Here is a 13,578-nt window from a genome sequence, read left to right as displayed (position 1 = left end):
TTAGACACCAGAGAATCACACAATCCTACTAAAAAAAATGGGATACAGAGCTAAACAAAAAGTTCTCAATTGAGGAATATCGAATGGCTGAGAAGCATCTAAGGAAGTACTCGACATCCTTAGTCATCATGGAAATGCAAATCAAAACAACCCTGAGATTCCACCTCACACCAACCAGAATGGCTAAGATCAAAAATTCAGATGACAGCAGATGCTGGCGAGGATACAGAGAAAGAGAAACACTTCTCCACTGTTGGTGGGGTTGTAAACAGGTACAACCACTCTGGAAATCAGTTTGGTGGTTCCTCAGAAAATTGGACACAGTACTACCTGAAGACCCAGTTATTCCACTTCTGGGCATTTACCCCAGAGATGCTCCAACATACAACAAAGACACATGCCCCACTCTGTTCATAGCAGCTCTATTTATAATAGCCAGAAGCTGGAAAGAACCCAGATGTCCTTCAGTAGATGAATGGATACAAAAATTGTGGTACATTTACACAATGGAGTACTACTCAGCCATTAGAAACAATGACTATGAAAGTCATAGGAAAATGGATGCATCTAGAGAATATCATCCTGAGTGAGATAACCCAGTCACAAAAGAACAGACATAATATGCAGTCACTGATAATTGGATACTAACCCCAGAAAGCTCTGAACACCCCAGAAACAACTCACAGACTATATCAAGTTCAAGAAAAACAAAGGCCAAAAAAAAAAAAAAAAAAAAAGAGAGAGAAAAACCATTATGCTTAATCTTTACACACCAAGAAAACTTTGACTATTTCCAGGTTACAACTTGTTTTACATGTACTTTATGCTCATTGTAACGAGTAAGATTTTAATGTATACTATCAAACCTTTAAAAAAAACAAGTACTGACAAAAATGTATTCATATACTTTTATGCAAAAATGCATTTAAATCTGTACATTTATCTGTTTTTTAAAATAAAGTTGTTCAATAAAAAAAAGAAAAGAAAAAGAATGTTTAGGGATTGGGGCACTTTAAGAATCATGTATAGTAACCACCAACCAAAGAATACACATGGGGGAATCCGTGGCTCCAGTGGGATATGTAGTAGAGGATGGCCTTATCTGGCATCTCTAGGAGGGGGCCCCTTGGTCCTGTGGAGGCTTGATGACCAAGGGAAGGGAAATACTAGGGTGCTGAGGCAGGAATGCATGGGTGGGTGTGGGAGCCCCCTCACAGAGGCAGGGGAGAGGGACAGAGGAGGGGGCTTGTGGAGGGGAAACTGGGAAGGGGACAGCATTTGAAATGTAAATAAATAAAATAAAGAAGGATAGATAAAAAAAATTATGTATGATAGCTGGGCATGGTAGCACACAGCACCTGTGTTTCCCAGCATTTAGGAAAAGGATGGGAGATCACAAGTTCAAAGAGATTGTTGGCCAAATTTAAAGTTTGAAGCTAGCCTAGGTTACAGGAGACCATCTCAAAAGAAAACAAAACAAAACCAAAACTGAAAAACCCTCCCAAACCTAAAAAGTTAAAAGTGGTGCCAAGCAAGAATTAAACTGGAGACGTTACTGATTGAACTGACAGAATGATATTTAAACATCTCAAAGTGGTTCAGATTCACTCATTGTTTGAATCTATTTCACCCATCTCTTAGCACATTTGGGACTGGAGAGATGGCTAAGTGGCCAAGAGGGCTTACTGTTCTTTCAAAGGACATGAGTTTGGTTTCCAGAACCACACTGGGTGGCTTACAGCTGCCTGTAATCCCAGTTTCCAGGGGATCCATTACTTCCTCCAGCCTCCAGCACCTGCACTCACATGTGCACACGCACAGACACAGAAATGACTCGGTAGTTAAAAGCTCTTACTGCTTTTACTGGGGACTCAGGGTCTGTTCCCAGCACCTACATGGTGGCTCATATTCACCAGTTCCTGGGATTCCCTCTGGCTTCCTAAGGTACCTACACACAAGTGGATGCATATAAACTCACGCAGGCACAAATACATACACATAAAACAATTTTAAGAAAAATTCGTGCTGGGCATGGTGGCATATACCTTTAATTATACTACTTGGTAGGCAGATCTCTGATTTTGAGGCCAGCCAGAGCCACATGAGAACCCATATTAAGCAAGGGAGAGAGGCAAACAAAGATATGGCTCAGTGGTTAGAAGCATTGGCTGCTCTTTCGGAGGACCTAAACAGAATTTCTAGCACCCTTATGGTGGCTTACAACCTTCTGTAACTCCAGTTCAGGAGAATCTAATGTCTTTTTCTGCCCTGTGTGGGTACCAGGCATGCATAAAGTGCACAGACATACAAGAATGTAAAATACCTATACCTATAACCATAACCATAAGTAAAATAAATTTTGTTTTGCTCTATTCTGTGTTTTGAGGCAGGGTTTCCCTGTATAGCTCTGGCTGTCCTGGAACTTGCTCTGTAGACCAGGCTGGCCTCAAACTCACAGAGATCTGCCTGCCTCTGTCTTCTGACTGCTGGAATTAAAGACATGTGCTACTACCACCCGGCTAATCAAAAATATTTTAAAAATGAAAATTACATCTAGAATTCATATCACTTCTGTCTTAGTGTTCTATTGCTGTGAAGATATACCATGACCAAAGCAACTCTTATTATAAAATAAAGCATTTAACTTGGAGCTTGAGAATAGTTTCTTTCAGAGTGTGGTTCATTATCATCATGGCAGGGTGGATAGTGACAAGCACAGCAGGCATGGCACTGGAGGAATAGCTGAAAGGGAGGGAGGGAGAGAGGGAGACAGACAGACACAGAAACAGAGAGACAGTGAGAGAGACAGCGAGACAGAGAGAGAGACACACACAGAGACAGGGAGAGACTGACTTTTGAAACCTCAAAGCCAACCCTGGGAGATACAAGGATACACCTCCTAATTCTTTTAATCCTTTCAAACAGTTCCTGGTGACTAAGCATTCAACCATTCTCAATCAAATCACAACTCCATTTACAAGTTCCCAGAGGAATGGTCCTTAAAAAAAAAAAAAAAAGATGATATAATAACAGGATTTTTTTTTTTTTTTTTAAATTTCATGAGAACCAGGTATTTTAACACTTGGATAAACTGTAATTAAAAAGACATGGAATGAAAGAGGCTATTAAAGAAGTGGTCTCACTTTCTGTCACAAGCAATACTTGTTTCCAATCAGCAAATAGTATCATTTTTTGGCCCTCGTGGATATCAACTGAATTTTATTATGTAAAATTCAAAATATAACAGAAATAAGACACATGAGAAGATACTGAGCTCATAAGCCATAACAGCCTTTTCCTGGGGGATAAAGAATGCTTAAAGATGCATTAAGATAAATGCTTTTTAATAAAAATCACTAGAAAAGATAGTCAATATAATTATAATCCAAAAGTAAAACAATCAGGAACGAAGTACACTATTATGGTTTATGGGATTACATGTGAGCCTTGATCAATAAATATTGAGTGTAGTTTCAAACATTCATATTTGTAAAATTTTAACCTCTCGTGAATCATCTCATTCGAACTCTATAGTCTTATAAAATCAAGCACCATTGAATCTAACATATGCAACAAAATGGATTATTTAACTCATATAAAAATAATTCTACATCTATGCACTGAGACCTAAACTGTTAGAAGTGGTTAACACTGAGTTTTCTCTTTACTAGAGAATGATTTAAGACTCCAGATTTTGTTACTTTAACAGATGTAACTAATGTAAAATCCCTTTGGTTACTCAAAGAAGGGTTATATCCCTCTAAAAGTATATTAACAAAGAAAGCCAACTTGCTAATAAATTCATACAACATTTAAAAAGGGGGTGGACTAAATTTGATGTCTAGTATGTAACACTGATAATCTATTTATAAACAACCAGTTATATTTATTCCAAATAACAGGAAAGTCTAAAATGTCCTTAATGTTTTTAGCATATTTCGGCAAGTTAAGCATAATTGAGTGATGGGTGGCAACATCCTGCTTTATTTAACAAAAACAGCTAACTAATTTTATCTGTGAACACTTGGGATATTATATTTTAGAAATCCAGAAACTATATGATTAATCACAAATTGTTCGACAGTACCTGTATCATTCTCCATTAGCCCCAGTGCAGCTGAACGTACAGTAAATGTATGGCATTTTAGACATATGTTTCAGTATATTCACATTTATTAGAGAGACCCAAGAGAAGTGTACATGATAGTTTATGAAAGTTAGAGCATCTTTGTTATTCCCAAAGTCCAACAGCCCTTAGACACAGAGACTGACTTATTTAATCATTTCAGGTTTGAGAAGTGGTTTCTTAGTGTAGGCCTAGAAATATTGCTCAATTTTAGGAGTGAGAAAAGATGTTAAGTAGCAATAATTCAGAAAAACTACCTACTCTTTATCAAGCAGAAATCTCGAGTAGAGCAACCCTCCATTTCAGTTCACCTTCATTGTGCAAATCTACAGTTAGCTTGGGTACTCGTAAGACCAGGGCCAAAGTTCAGAGCTCATGTCTGCCCTACCTTCTAGACTAATTATTGCTTCACCAACTGCAAACAAAACCAAGTGCAGATAAAGCCACAAAAACTTACTATCAATAATGAAAACAGAAATGTACCTTTGAAAACTCCCAACAGCTCTCTGGTAACTTGTTCTTATTTGTAGACTTACTGAATGTAAACGAATTTGATAACTTTAAAAAATAATAAGACTATTCAAGAATCAGAAATAATCATAAGAACTATTAGTTTGTTAGCTTTAGCCACTCAGTTTAATAAAGGAAACAATACCTTATATTCATACATTCAATTAATATAAAATGTATTCAACAGAGCCATGGTGTGTGTGTGTGTGTGTGTGTGTGTGTGTGTGTGTAGTTTGGTGGTTTAAGGGGTGGGGAAGTTGGCAGATGCCTTTAGTTTGGAAGGCAGAAGAAGGTGGGTCTCTGTGAGTTTGATGCCAGCCTGGTCTACAGAGTAAGTTCCAAGACAGTTAAGGCTACACAACAACAACAACAATAACAACAAACCAACAAAAAAGTATCCAACAAAATTAAACTAAATCATAAAAATCTTTGCAAATAAGTTGCAATGAAATAGTCTCAACACGTTAAGTACTATATGTAGGAACCGGTAGCATAAAGTATAGTCACACTTGTTTACAAGACATAAGCAGCACTCCATTTACAAGGGGAAAGAGGACAAACAGTGCAATATATGTAACTAGTGGTCCTAGTCAAAGCAATTTAAGAGTTATTTTCAAAGAGACAGAACTCACTTATAGATAATATAACCATTATCCTATAGGAACTGAGAAAATCAAACTAAAAATAAGGTCTATATTAGAAACAAAGAACAAAGAAATCGATAAAAAAGTAGACATGGGCCCTGTCAGACAGCTCAACAGGCTAAGGCACCTGATAACCTCATTTGATACCCAAGACCCCCGTTAGAAGGACCTTCCCAATATGGTTCACCTATATACCACCCCCACACACAAATAAATGTAATTGAAATGATAAAAAAGAAAGTATGAAAAGCTTAGTTACATTTGAGTTATATGTGTTGTGACTAATTAGAAAAGGTGTTGCTAACCAGGCTTGATGGCACACACCTTTAATCCCAGCACTCAGAAGTTAGAGGCAGGCAGATCTCTCTGAGTACAAGATCATCCTGATCGACACATATAGTGAGCTTCAGGGCAGCCATAGCTCCATAGTGACACTTGGTTTAAAAAAAAGTTTTCTCCTGACATCCTGTACCTCTCCAAAAAACAAAACAAAACAAAAACACAACCCTGGAAAGTTAATTAACAACAACAACAACAAAAAAAAAAAAACAAAAAACAAAACAAAACAAAAAAAAAAACAATGAGGTAGGCCCTGCCAAAGGAGATTTCAAAATCTCAACTAAAGACTGAAGCAAATGCTGTGGTGTTAGTGTATGAGTATAAAGACACGTCAGAGACTGCAGACTTTAAGAGAAGGCCTTACAAACAGCCTTATGTATGGTTCAGCAGTTAAGAGTCCATATTGCCTTTAGGAAATTGGACCCGGGTTCGATTTCCAGCATCCATGTTAGGTGGTTCACAGCCATCTGTAACTCTAAACTTCAGGGCGATCTAAAATTTCTGGTATCTGAGGGCAGTTGTGTAAATATGTCCACACACATACACATAATTAAAAGTAAGAATAAATCTAAAAATAAGCCTCAAGAATCTATAAATTTAATATTTAAATCTAGCAGTTTAAGTCAGTAAAAAAAAGTCATGGTACTAGATGGATATTTATTAGTTTGGTGGTAGAATGTTTGACAGAAATGTAAATTTGGGATTTAATCCCTAGCACAGCATTAAAAAGTCTGGAATAGGGTTTTGAAGGAGAATGAGACAATATATATAGCACTCAAAAGTGTGTTATCAGGGTAACAGTGCAGTAAAAAAAAAAAATCTATTTAATGTTACTATTAACACAGTATATTAGTGTTAATAGTAATGTAACCACACTGAATAGGCTGGGGACTGTTGAGCTGTCTCCGTGGACAGAAACACTGCTGTACAAAGCCTGACAACTTGACTTCAATCTTTGAAATCAATGTGAAAAGTCAGATGTGGTGGCACATATGTAATTCCAGCACCTACTAAAGTAAGATGGGAGATTAGAGGATTCCTGAAAGCTCAAAGGCTAGCCAGTTTGCTGTATGTAGCAAGACAGAAACAAGTTGGACCCTGACTCAACAAGATAAAAGAAGAGAACCAATTTCCAAAACTGACATTTGACCTCCTTGTCTGTGGTGTGTCACATATACACACATGCATACACACATGCATACACACACACACACACACACACACACACACACACACACACACGCATGCACACCTCTGAGCAGACACATATACAGATCATAAACATGCACATATATCAAAGCTTTTAAAGCACATATAGCTTCATAAGAGTTTAGATCAGCAATAGCAAATACTGTTGTGGGTTTCCTTTCTACCAAAAATAAGCCATGTATTTCTGTTCAAATTATGTCACCATTTTTTTCTGATTATTTACTATATCAAATTTGGATGATGCTTTTCCTAATCTGCCTCTGAAAAATACAAAGTAGTGGCTGCCAAAGTGTGGTATACACTAACGTCATGAGCATTTATGAACTTGTTAGAAGTGCAACTCTCTAGCCTACGAGTTCAGAAACCAGCAATTTGTGTTTTAACAAGCACTCAAGGTGTTTATGATGAAAACTTAAGCCTTGAAAAGAGCACGTGCAATCAACTGGACAACCAGAAAGAGGAACTGAAAATTTAAAACAAAGCAAAAAACTCAACATCATCAAATTACAAGGGAATGAAGCAGGAGGATGAGTTCTAGGCAGCTTGGGTTATGTAGCAAACCCTGTGTTAAAGACAAAAACCATGGGGATGGAGAGATGGCTCAGTGGTTAAGAACACTGACAGTTCTTCCAGACAGAGGTCCTGAGTTCAAATCCCAGCAACCATATGGTGGCTCACATGGGATCTGATGCCCTCTCTGGTGATTCTGAAGAGAGTGGCAGTGTACTCACATATATTAAAATAACTAACTAAAATCTTAACATATACACACACAGAAAACCAAGGTCATGAAAGGCTATATTATATGTTGGATAATTTCAATATGCCTCTCTACTGTTGAGCTTGAACTTGTAGAAAGCATTGATGTAAAGTCAGGAAATCAAATTCATACACCCAACCAAGAAAATAAATATACACATTTCAGTCCAAGAATGAAAGCTTAAAAAAAAAGAAACAACTCATTATCAAACCAAGAAATGACTTAAATACCTAAGTTCCCAGACTTTTGAATAAAAATTTTCATAACGGGATCATTTTTAAAAGTAACCCTGGGCTGGAGAGATAGCTCAATGGTTAAGCTCTCTTACTGCTCCCACAAAGGACCAGAGTTTAATTCTCAGCATACACATTACTGGTTACCAAACACTTATAATTCCAGTTCCAAGGGATCCAACATCCTTTCTGACCTCTAAGGGCACCTACATGCATGCACACTAACAAAATATTAAAAAAAAAAGCTAGATGTGATGGAGCACACCTTTAGTGACAGCACTCATCTGCTAGAGGTACATGATCCTTTCTGCGTTTTTCAGAAGTTTATGTGTTTGTTTTATTAAAAAGCATATGTAGGCTTTTACAAGGGACGGATGCATATGTCGACTTTTACAGGGGACAGAAAATTTCACAATTATCTTGATCAGACTGACTCAAGATTCTTTTTATTTAAGACTTGTTCTTCTTTATGTGTATAGTGTATGTAGGTGAGCATAGAAGCTAAAAGAGACTGTCAGATGCCCTAGGGCTGGAGCTACACTTGGTTGTGAGCTGCCTAACATGGGTGCTGGGAACTAAATTCAGGTCTCTGCAAAATCAGCAAGTGTTCTTAACCCAACTTAACTGTCTTGGTCCAAAATTATTTAAAAATATTATGTATATGTTTTGTGTGTGTGTGTGTGTGTGTGTACATGTATGTATATACATAGGGAGCCAGAGGGCAACCATGGGTGTCATTTTCAGGGATGTTCTCCATTACTTCTGAGATAGTGCCTGGATGACCTGAACCCTAGGGATCTTCCGAGGATCTTTCCCAACTTTCCAGCACACTGCCAGTCCTGGCATTTTTTATTTTATTTTTTTGAAGTACAATGGCATAAGTTTTAATACAACCACCAGTGTTCACAAAATAATTTTAATACTTTGTGCCCAGGCTAGCAGCATCTTGCACTGTGCAGTCCTGGCATTTTTATGTGGATTCAGAGGATTCAACTCCGGTTCTCATGCTTGCAAGGCAAATACTTTACTGACTGGGTTATCTCCTCAGCCCTCCCACGACTCGGAAGTTTGATCAGATGATTCTCTTGGGTTGCTCATACCTCCTGATCCCCCGTAGAATTAATTAGTATTTATGATATTTATGATAGTAAATTTTTTTTCCTTGAGATAGAATCTTATGTAGCCCAGGCTGGCCTGTAAGTCATTATGTATGGATCACGAGACCCAGCTTAACTTGATTACTTAACATTCTTTTGTTAATAGGTCAAAAAATAACACATTTGGTGAGTTTTATACAGTGGTTAAGTGGAGACTTTAATGCACCAATAATGGCATAATTATCAGTAAAACTATTCTGTGATATATATATTTCAAACATATATATCACAATTGAAAATCAGAGTCTACAAAATCATCAAAAGCCACACTGTAAAGGCCATGAGTTTTTTTCTGGTTAGGAAGGCTTTGTAATCTCACTGTGGCCTATTTATTTTTTGACTCAAGTCTCCTAAGATTTGTTACTTGGTTTCTAAACACATCATCTGAGTCAGCAAGTGAAAAAAGGAGAACAGAAATCCTCTAAAGGGCAAGTCCTATCCTGACTACTAACCACTTGCCCAAGTTCATGATTCTCTCCCTTAAACTCAAATTATGCTTATATCAGCCTTTACTTGGGACTCTTAAATCTGACCTCCACCCTTTATGAGGCAGTAGTCTCACTACGTTGCTGAAGCTCGTCTTGAAATCAAGATTCTCTGTGTCAAACTCCAGAGTAGCTGTAGCATCTGCAGGCACAACTACCATCCTGGGCTCCTAGTAGTAAATCTGAACCTTTTAGTTACTCCAGTTAGTCTTTGCTATTTATAAATCTGTTACTGCATGAAATGCTCCTATCAGTTAAGGTGTACATTATCAGATCTTAGAAATAACACTTCCCTTTAGAAAAGATCAGCATTGTCTAAGATCACAGACTGAGAATCTGATTCCAAAATCCATGTTTATCTACTCCATATTCTCACATTTCCTTTCAGGGAGTTCATTAATTTTCTGAAGACAAGTCATGTACTCCAAATTAAGAATGTTTGCATTAAGTAGCAACAATAGATATATTAAGCCCATGGATGTTTTTCATAATGATGAACTAAACAGCACTGTAAATGTTTAATAAATATATCCAAAGCAATACTAGTTAAGTATAGTTTAGAGGTCAAAGCAACAGCAAGCCTCTCTTAAGAATGAAGTGAGCTGCATATGCTATAACCCAGTGGGAGAGTGCTCACCAAGCATGCGTTTAATCCCCATCACTGCAAGAAAGAGTCAGAGAGATGAGAGACAAGGGTCAGGGATAAAGATCCTAAAAACTAGGGCCAGACATGGTGACACACCCCCTTAATCCCAGCACTCAGGAGGGAGAGGCAGGAGAATCTCTTGAGTTCAAAGAGTTCAGCCTGGTCTAATCGCAGTTCCAGGACAAACAAGGCGACATAATGAGACTCAGTCTCAACATAAACAAACCTTAAAAGTTTGCCTCACTAGTGGCGCCTATTACCCAGGAGCCTAGGCAGGAAGACTGTGCTTGAGTCTGGGCTCAGGTTGGGATATGTAGTTAGACACAAAATGGGAAGAGATTATTCCAAAAATCGTTTAAAAGTTTATCATCTTACCTTAGCATCACTCTGCAAAGATCTTTACTATTGGTCTCAAAAGTGACCCTGCAATTACTAACACAAATAACATCTCTATAGTGATTTTAAAAAATCTGGGTGTGGATTTTAAGGATGTTCTGTCACTTATGGCTTTGAGCTTTAGTCTCATTACTGTAAACACAACAAAGTAGTTCAGGACTCCCGTGATGACTAAATGAGATAACACACGGTGACAAGTGGTCCACAGATGGCAGCTCTGAGCTCTTACTAAATTCAGTTAACTCATTTTTATTGCTAGGATTTACAGTTTTGTAAAATGTTAGCTAATTATGATCTTGTATGAGCTACTAAGGATCTACCAATAAAATACAATCTATCATTGAGACAAGGAACAAGGAGAACGGGAGAGAGATCTATTGTGTTGAATTCCCATTTTACAGTGGAAGAAAACAAAGCCAAATGATTTGTCCAAGGACATTAGTTATTAGTAAGAGGTATCTAGAACTTTTGATTCCACTAGTATTAAAAATACTCCTCTTTCAAGTTTTAACAACATTTAAGTTCTGGAGCTGGGACAGGACCTATAGGATCACAAAGTATTTGTTCTTTGTGGCTTACTTCATTTAGTACAATGTTTTCCAAGTTCATTATGTTTTGGCGTGTCAAATTTCCTTTAAGAAAAAAAAGACAATATTTTGAATATTTATTTTTAATATTTTTATTTATTGCTTTAAACCATCTGATTTTGTGCAGGTATGTGCGTATACTAGAGGCCTTTGGTATCCTGAAACTGGAGTTACAGGAGAAACCTAAAGTGAGTATGGGGAACTTGTCTTCCCCCAAAGCCATATTACTTACTCACTGCTGACTGTTAACTATCACCCCAACTCCAGAATATTCTTTTAAAAAGTAGAATAACGTTGCGGTGTAGGGCATTTTGCTTATCTATTTACTGTTCACAGATGGATCTTACACTGCCCCCTTTCCTTAAGTACTAATAAAACTATTCATTTGAGCTTGGTTATTAGATTTCAGAGTATTTCCTCCTTTCCTCCTCCTAAAGTCCATCCCCTCACCTCTCTAGAGTTAGGTAGTGTACTGTGCAGACCTTAGCGTACTGGGCAGTAAAGTCATTCTCCCCCTTTGCTATCTTTCTCAGGAGCTCTACCATGAATCAACACAAAGGAAAGATCAGTTTAATTCAACTGGGAGGATAGGACAGTTTATCAATAACTAAATTAGTAAATTAGGTATGACTGTATCTACAAATCACTTTATATGATATCCTCTGTGCTTCTAATAAGAGATAATGAAAAGTTTTTGCTGGACACTAAATGGGGAGGGACGGTAGCAGCGCTGTTTAGTACTGGCATAAGGAAATCTCAGTAGGTGGTTCCTCTGAAGACAATTTAGAAGGAACTCAGACACACCAACTGAAACTGCTACTATCTTAAGTGACCTTGAAGTTCTCCTCTGGATCAAAGATGCAGTTTGAATTGGTAGAGTTCCTCTACTTTCAACTTTGTAACTGCGAGGTGAGATTAACCACAAACTTCTGCACACAGCTTTCACAAGCAGGCAAACCACAACGGAAAGGAGTTACAGCCTGACTTCAAAAACAATGACGATTTAAAGATGCGTGTGAATCCTGCACTTGAGTGAGTCAAAGAGTGTACAGGAAGACTTGTGCTGTATGTACTAGTCAAGAGGTCTTAAAAAGAAAACTACTGAAATCCAATTTTCTGAAATAACTTCGGACTACAGCAGCATGAACTTCCTTGTGTGAACCATAACAGAAACGTACAGTCATATGCAAACTTAAATAAGACTCACTACCACAGTAAGTTGGCTGCCAGCAGGATCCATCGGACCCTTGCGTTTCTGGCGCTATTCTGATTCTATCAACCATTTTCCTTAGTCTCGCGTGCTACAAAGTTCAGCTGTCATTCTGTCACCATAGACGCCTAAGAGGTTAATCCACTTTTAGACTCCCCCAAGGAGTCTAATATTCTTCCAAAAGATTCATCTGTTCGCCAGGCTCCGGGACACTCCACGAATCGCCCAACACCTCCAACCCCACCATGCAAACTAGATGCATCTAGCTAGACCGCGCAGCAAGCACGCTGCTCTTTCGCCCTCGCTCGCTAGTTCGCGCCCCAGAATGTCCGGAAAAGAGGTTTGAAAAGCAAACTTTCTGAGCATTTGCAGAGGCGGACTCACAGCTGGTTGATGGCGTTCTGAGAGATAACCGCATTGGCAGAGAAGTAGGGGATCATGTCGGGGCCACCGAGGCTGCAGGTGCTGGCAGGGGGCGCTTTCCTTTCACTGGCCAAAGTGCTCAGGGTCGATGCCGTCTCACGAAGAACAGCTCCGCATCCTGGACCAGCATGCGTTGGAATAACCCAAGCCAGAGACGCTGGTTCCCGGCGGCTGACCTGGGTCCGCCCGGGAGTTCCGAGGCAGCCGCCGAAGCCCCGAGGCTCAGCAGTCTGGGCAGCCCGGCGCTGCCAGCAGCCCTCCCCCACCCGCGTCCGGGGCGGGGCGCCTGGGCGGGGCGGTCAAGAGCGTCCGGAGGGTGGGCCTTGGCGACGCTCCGCCCCGGGGCTCCTAGCGCCCACGCGGATCCTGCAACGCGTACGGGCCTGCTGGGTAAGGGGGCTGCCTGCCTCAGACAGCAGCCTGGGTGGAGGGAGAGTAATGGGCAGAAGACATTTCTCTACTCCGAATACTAAACTGAAAAGTCTCTTAAGTAGCTCTATGCACTGTAGCCTCTTAACCAGCTCTATGCACTGTAGTTTTTTAACCAGCTTTATGCACTGTACGGCAAACGAACCAAGTTTATGAATGGTGTTCAAGGTTTTTAAAGGCCTCACAAGCGTAAGTTAAATATTTATCAATAATTTTCTTGGGTCCTCAGGGTGGAACTAGAGAGATTATAGTGTGTGAGGGAGCTATACTGTGGACAAAATCTGCTAACCCTTGTAAATAAATATAGAAGGTTCAACAGCCTTAGTTGGAGGTAGCAAGGGTGCTTGGGAGAGTGGAGGGGATAACATTTGAAATGTAAATACATTTCCAATAAAAAAAGAAAACAAGGGGAAAAAAACCCAGC

At 39.1% G+C, this 13,578-nt stretch overlaps 1 protein-coding gene across 1 annotated transcript in view; it reads right to left on the bottom strand.

The window, feature by feature from the left end:
* The window catches only part of SSH2 (slingshot protein phosphatase 2), a 99,518-nt gene extending 86,589 nt beyond the window's left edge, over positions 1 to 12,929 (bottom strand). The window contains exon 1 of the mRNA XM_080924238.1: positions 12,687 to 12,929. Coding sequence (XP_080780364.1) covers positions 12,687 to 12,742 — 56 coding nt within the window. The 5' untranslated portion in view covers positions 12,743 to 12,929. The remainder of the gene's footprint in view (positions 1 to 12,686) is intronic.
* Positions 12,930 to 13,578: the final 649 nt, after the last annotated feature.

Source organism: Micromys minutus, assembly GCF_963924665.1.
Source record: "Micromys minutus genome assembly, chromosome: 10".
In the NCBI taxonomy this organism is placed as follows: Eukaryota; Metazoa; Chordata; class Mammalia; order Rodentia; family Muridae; genus Micromys; species Micromys minutus.
Note: the sequence above shows the minus strand (reverse complement) of the source record. Positions and strands in the feature narration are given on the sequence as shown.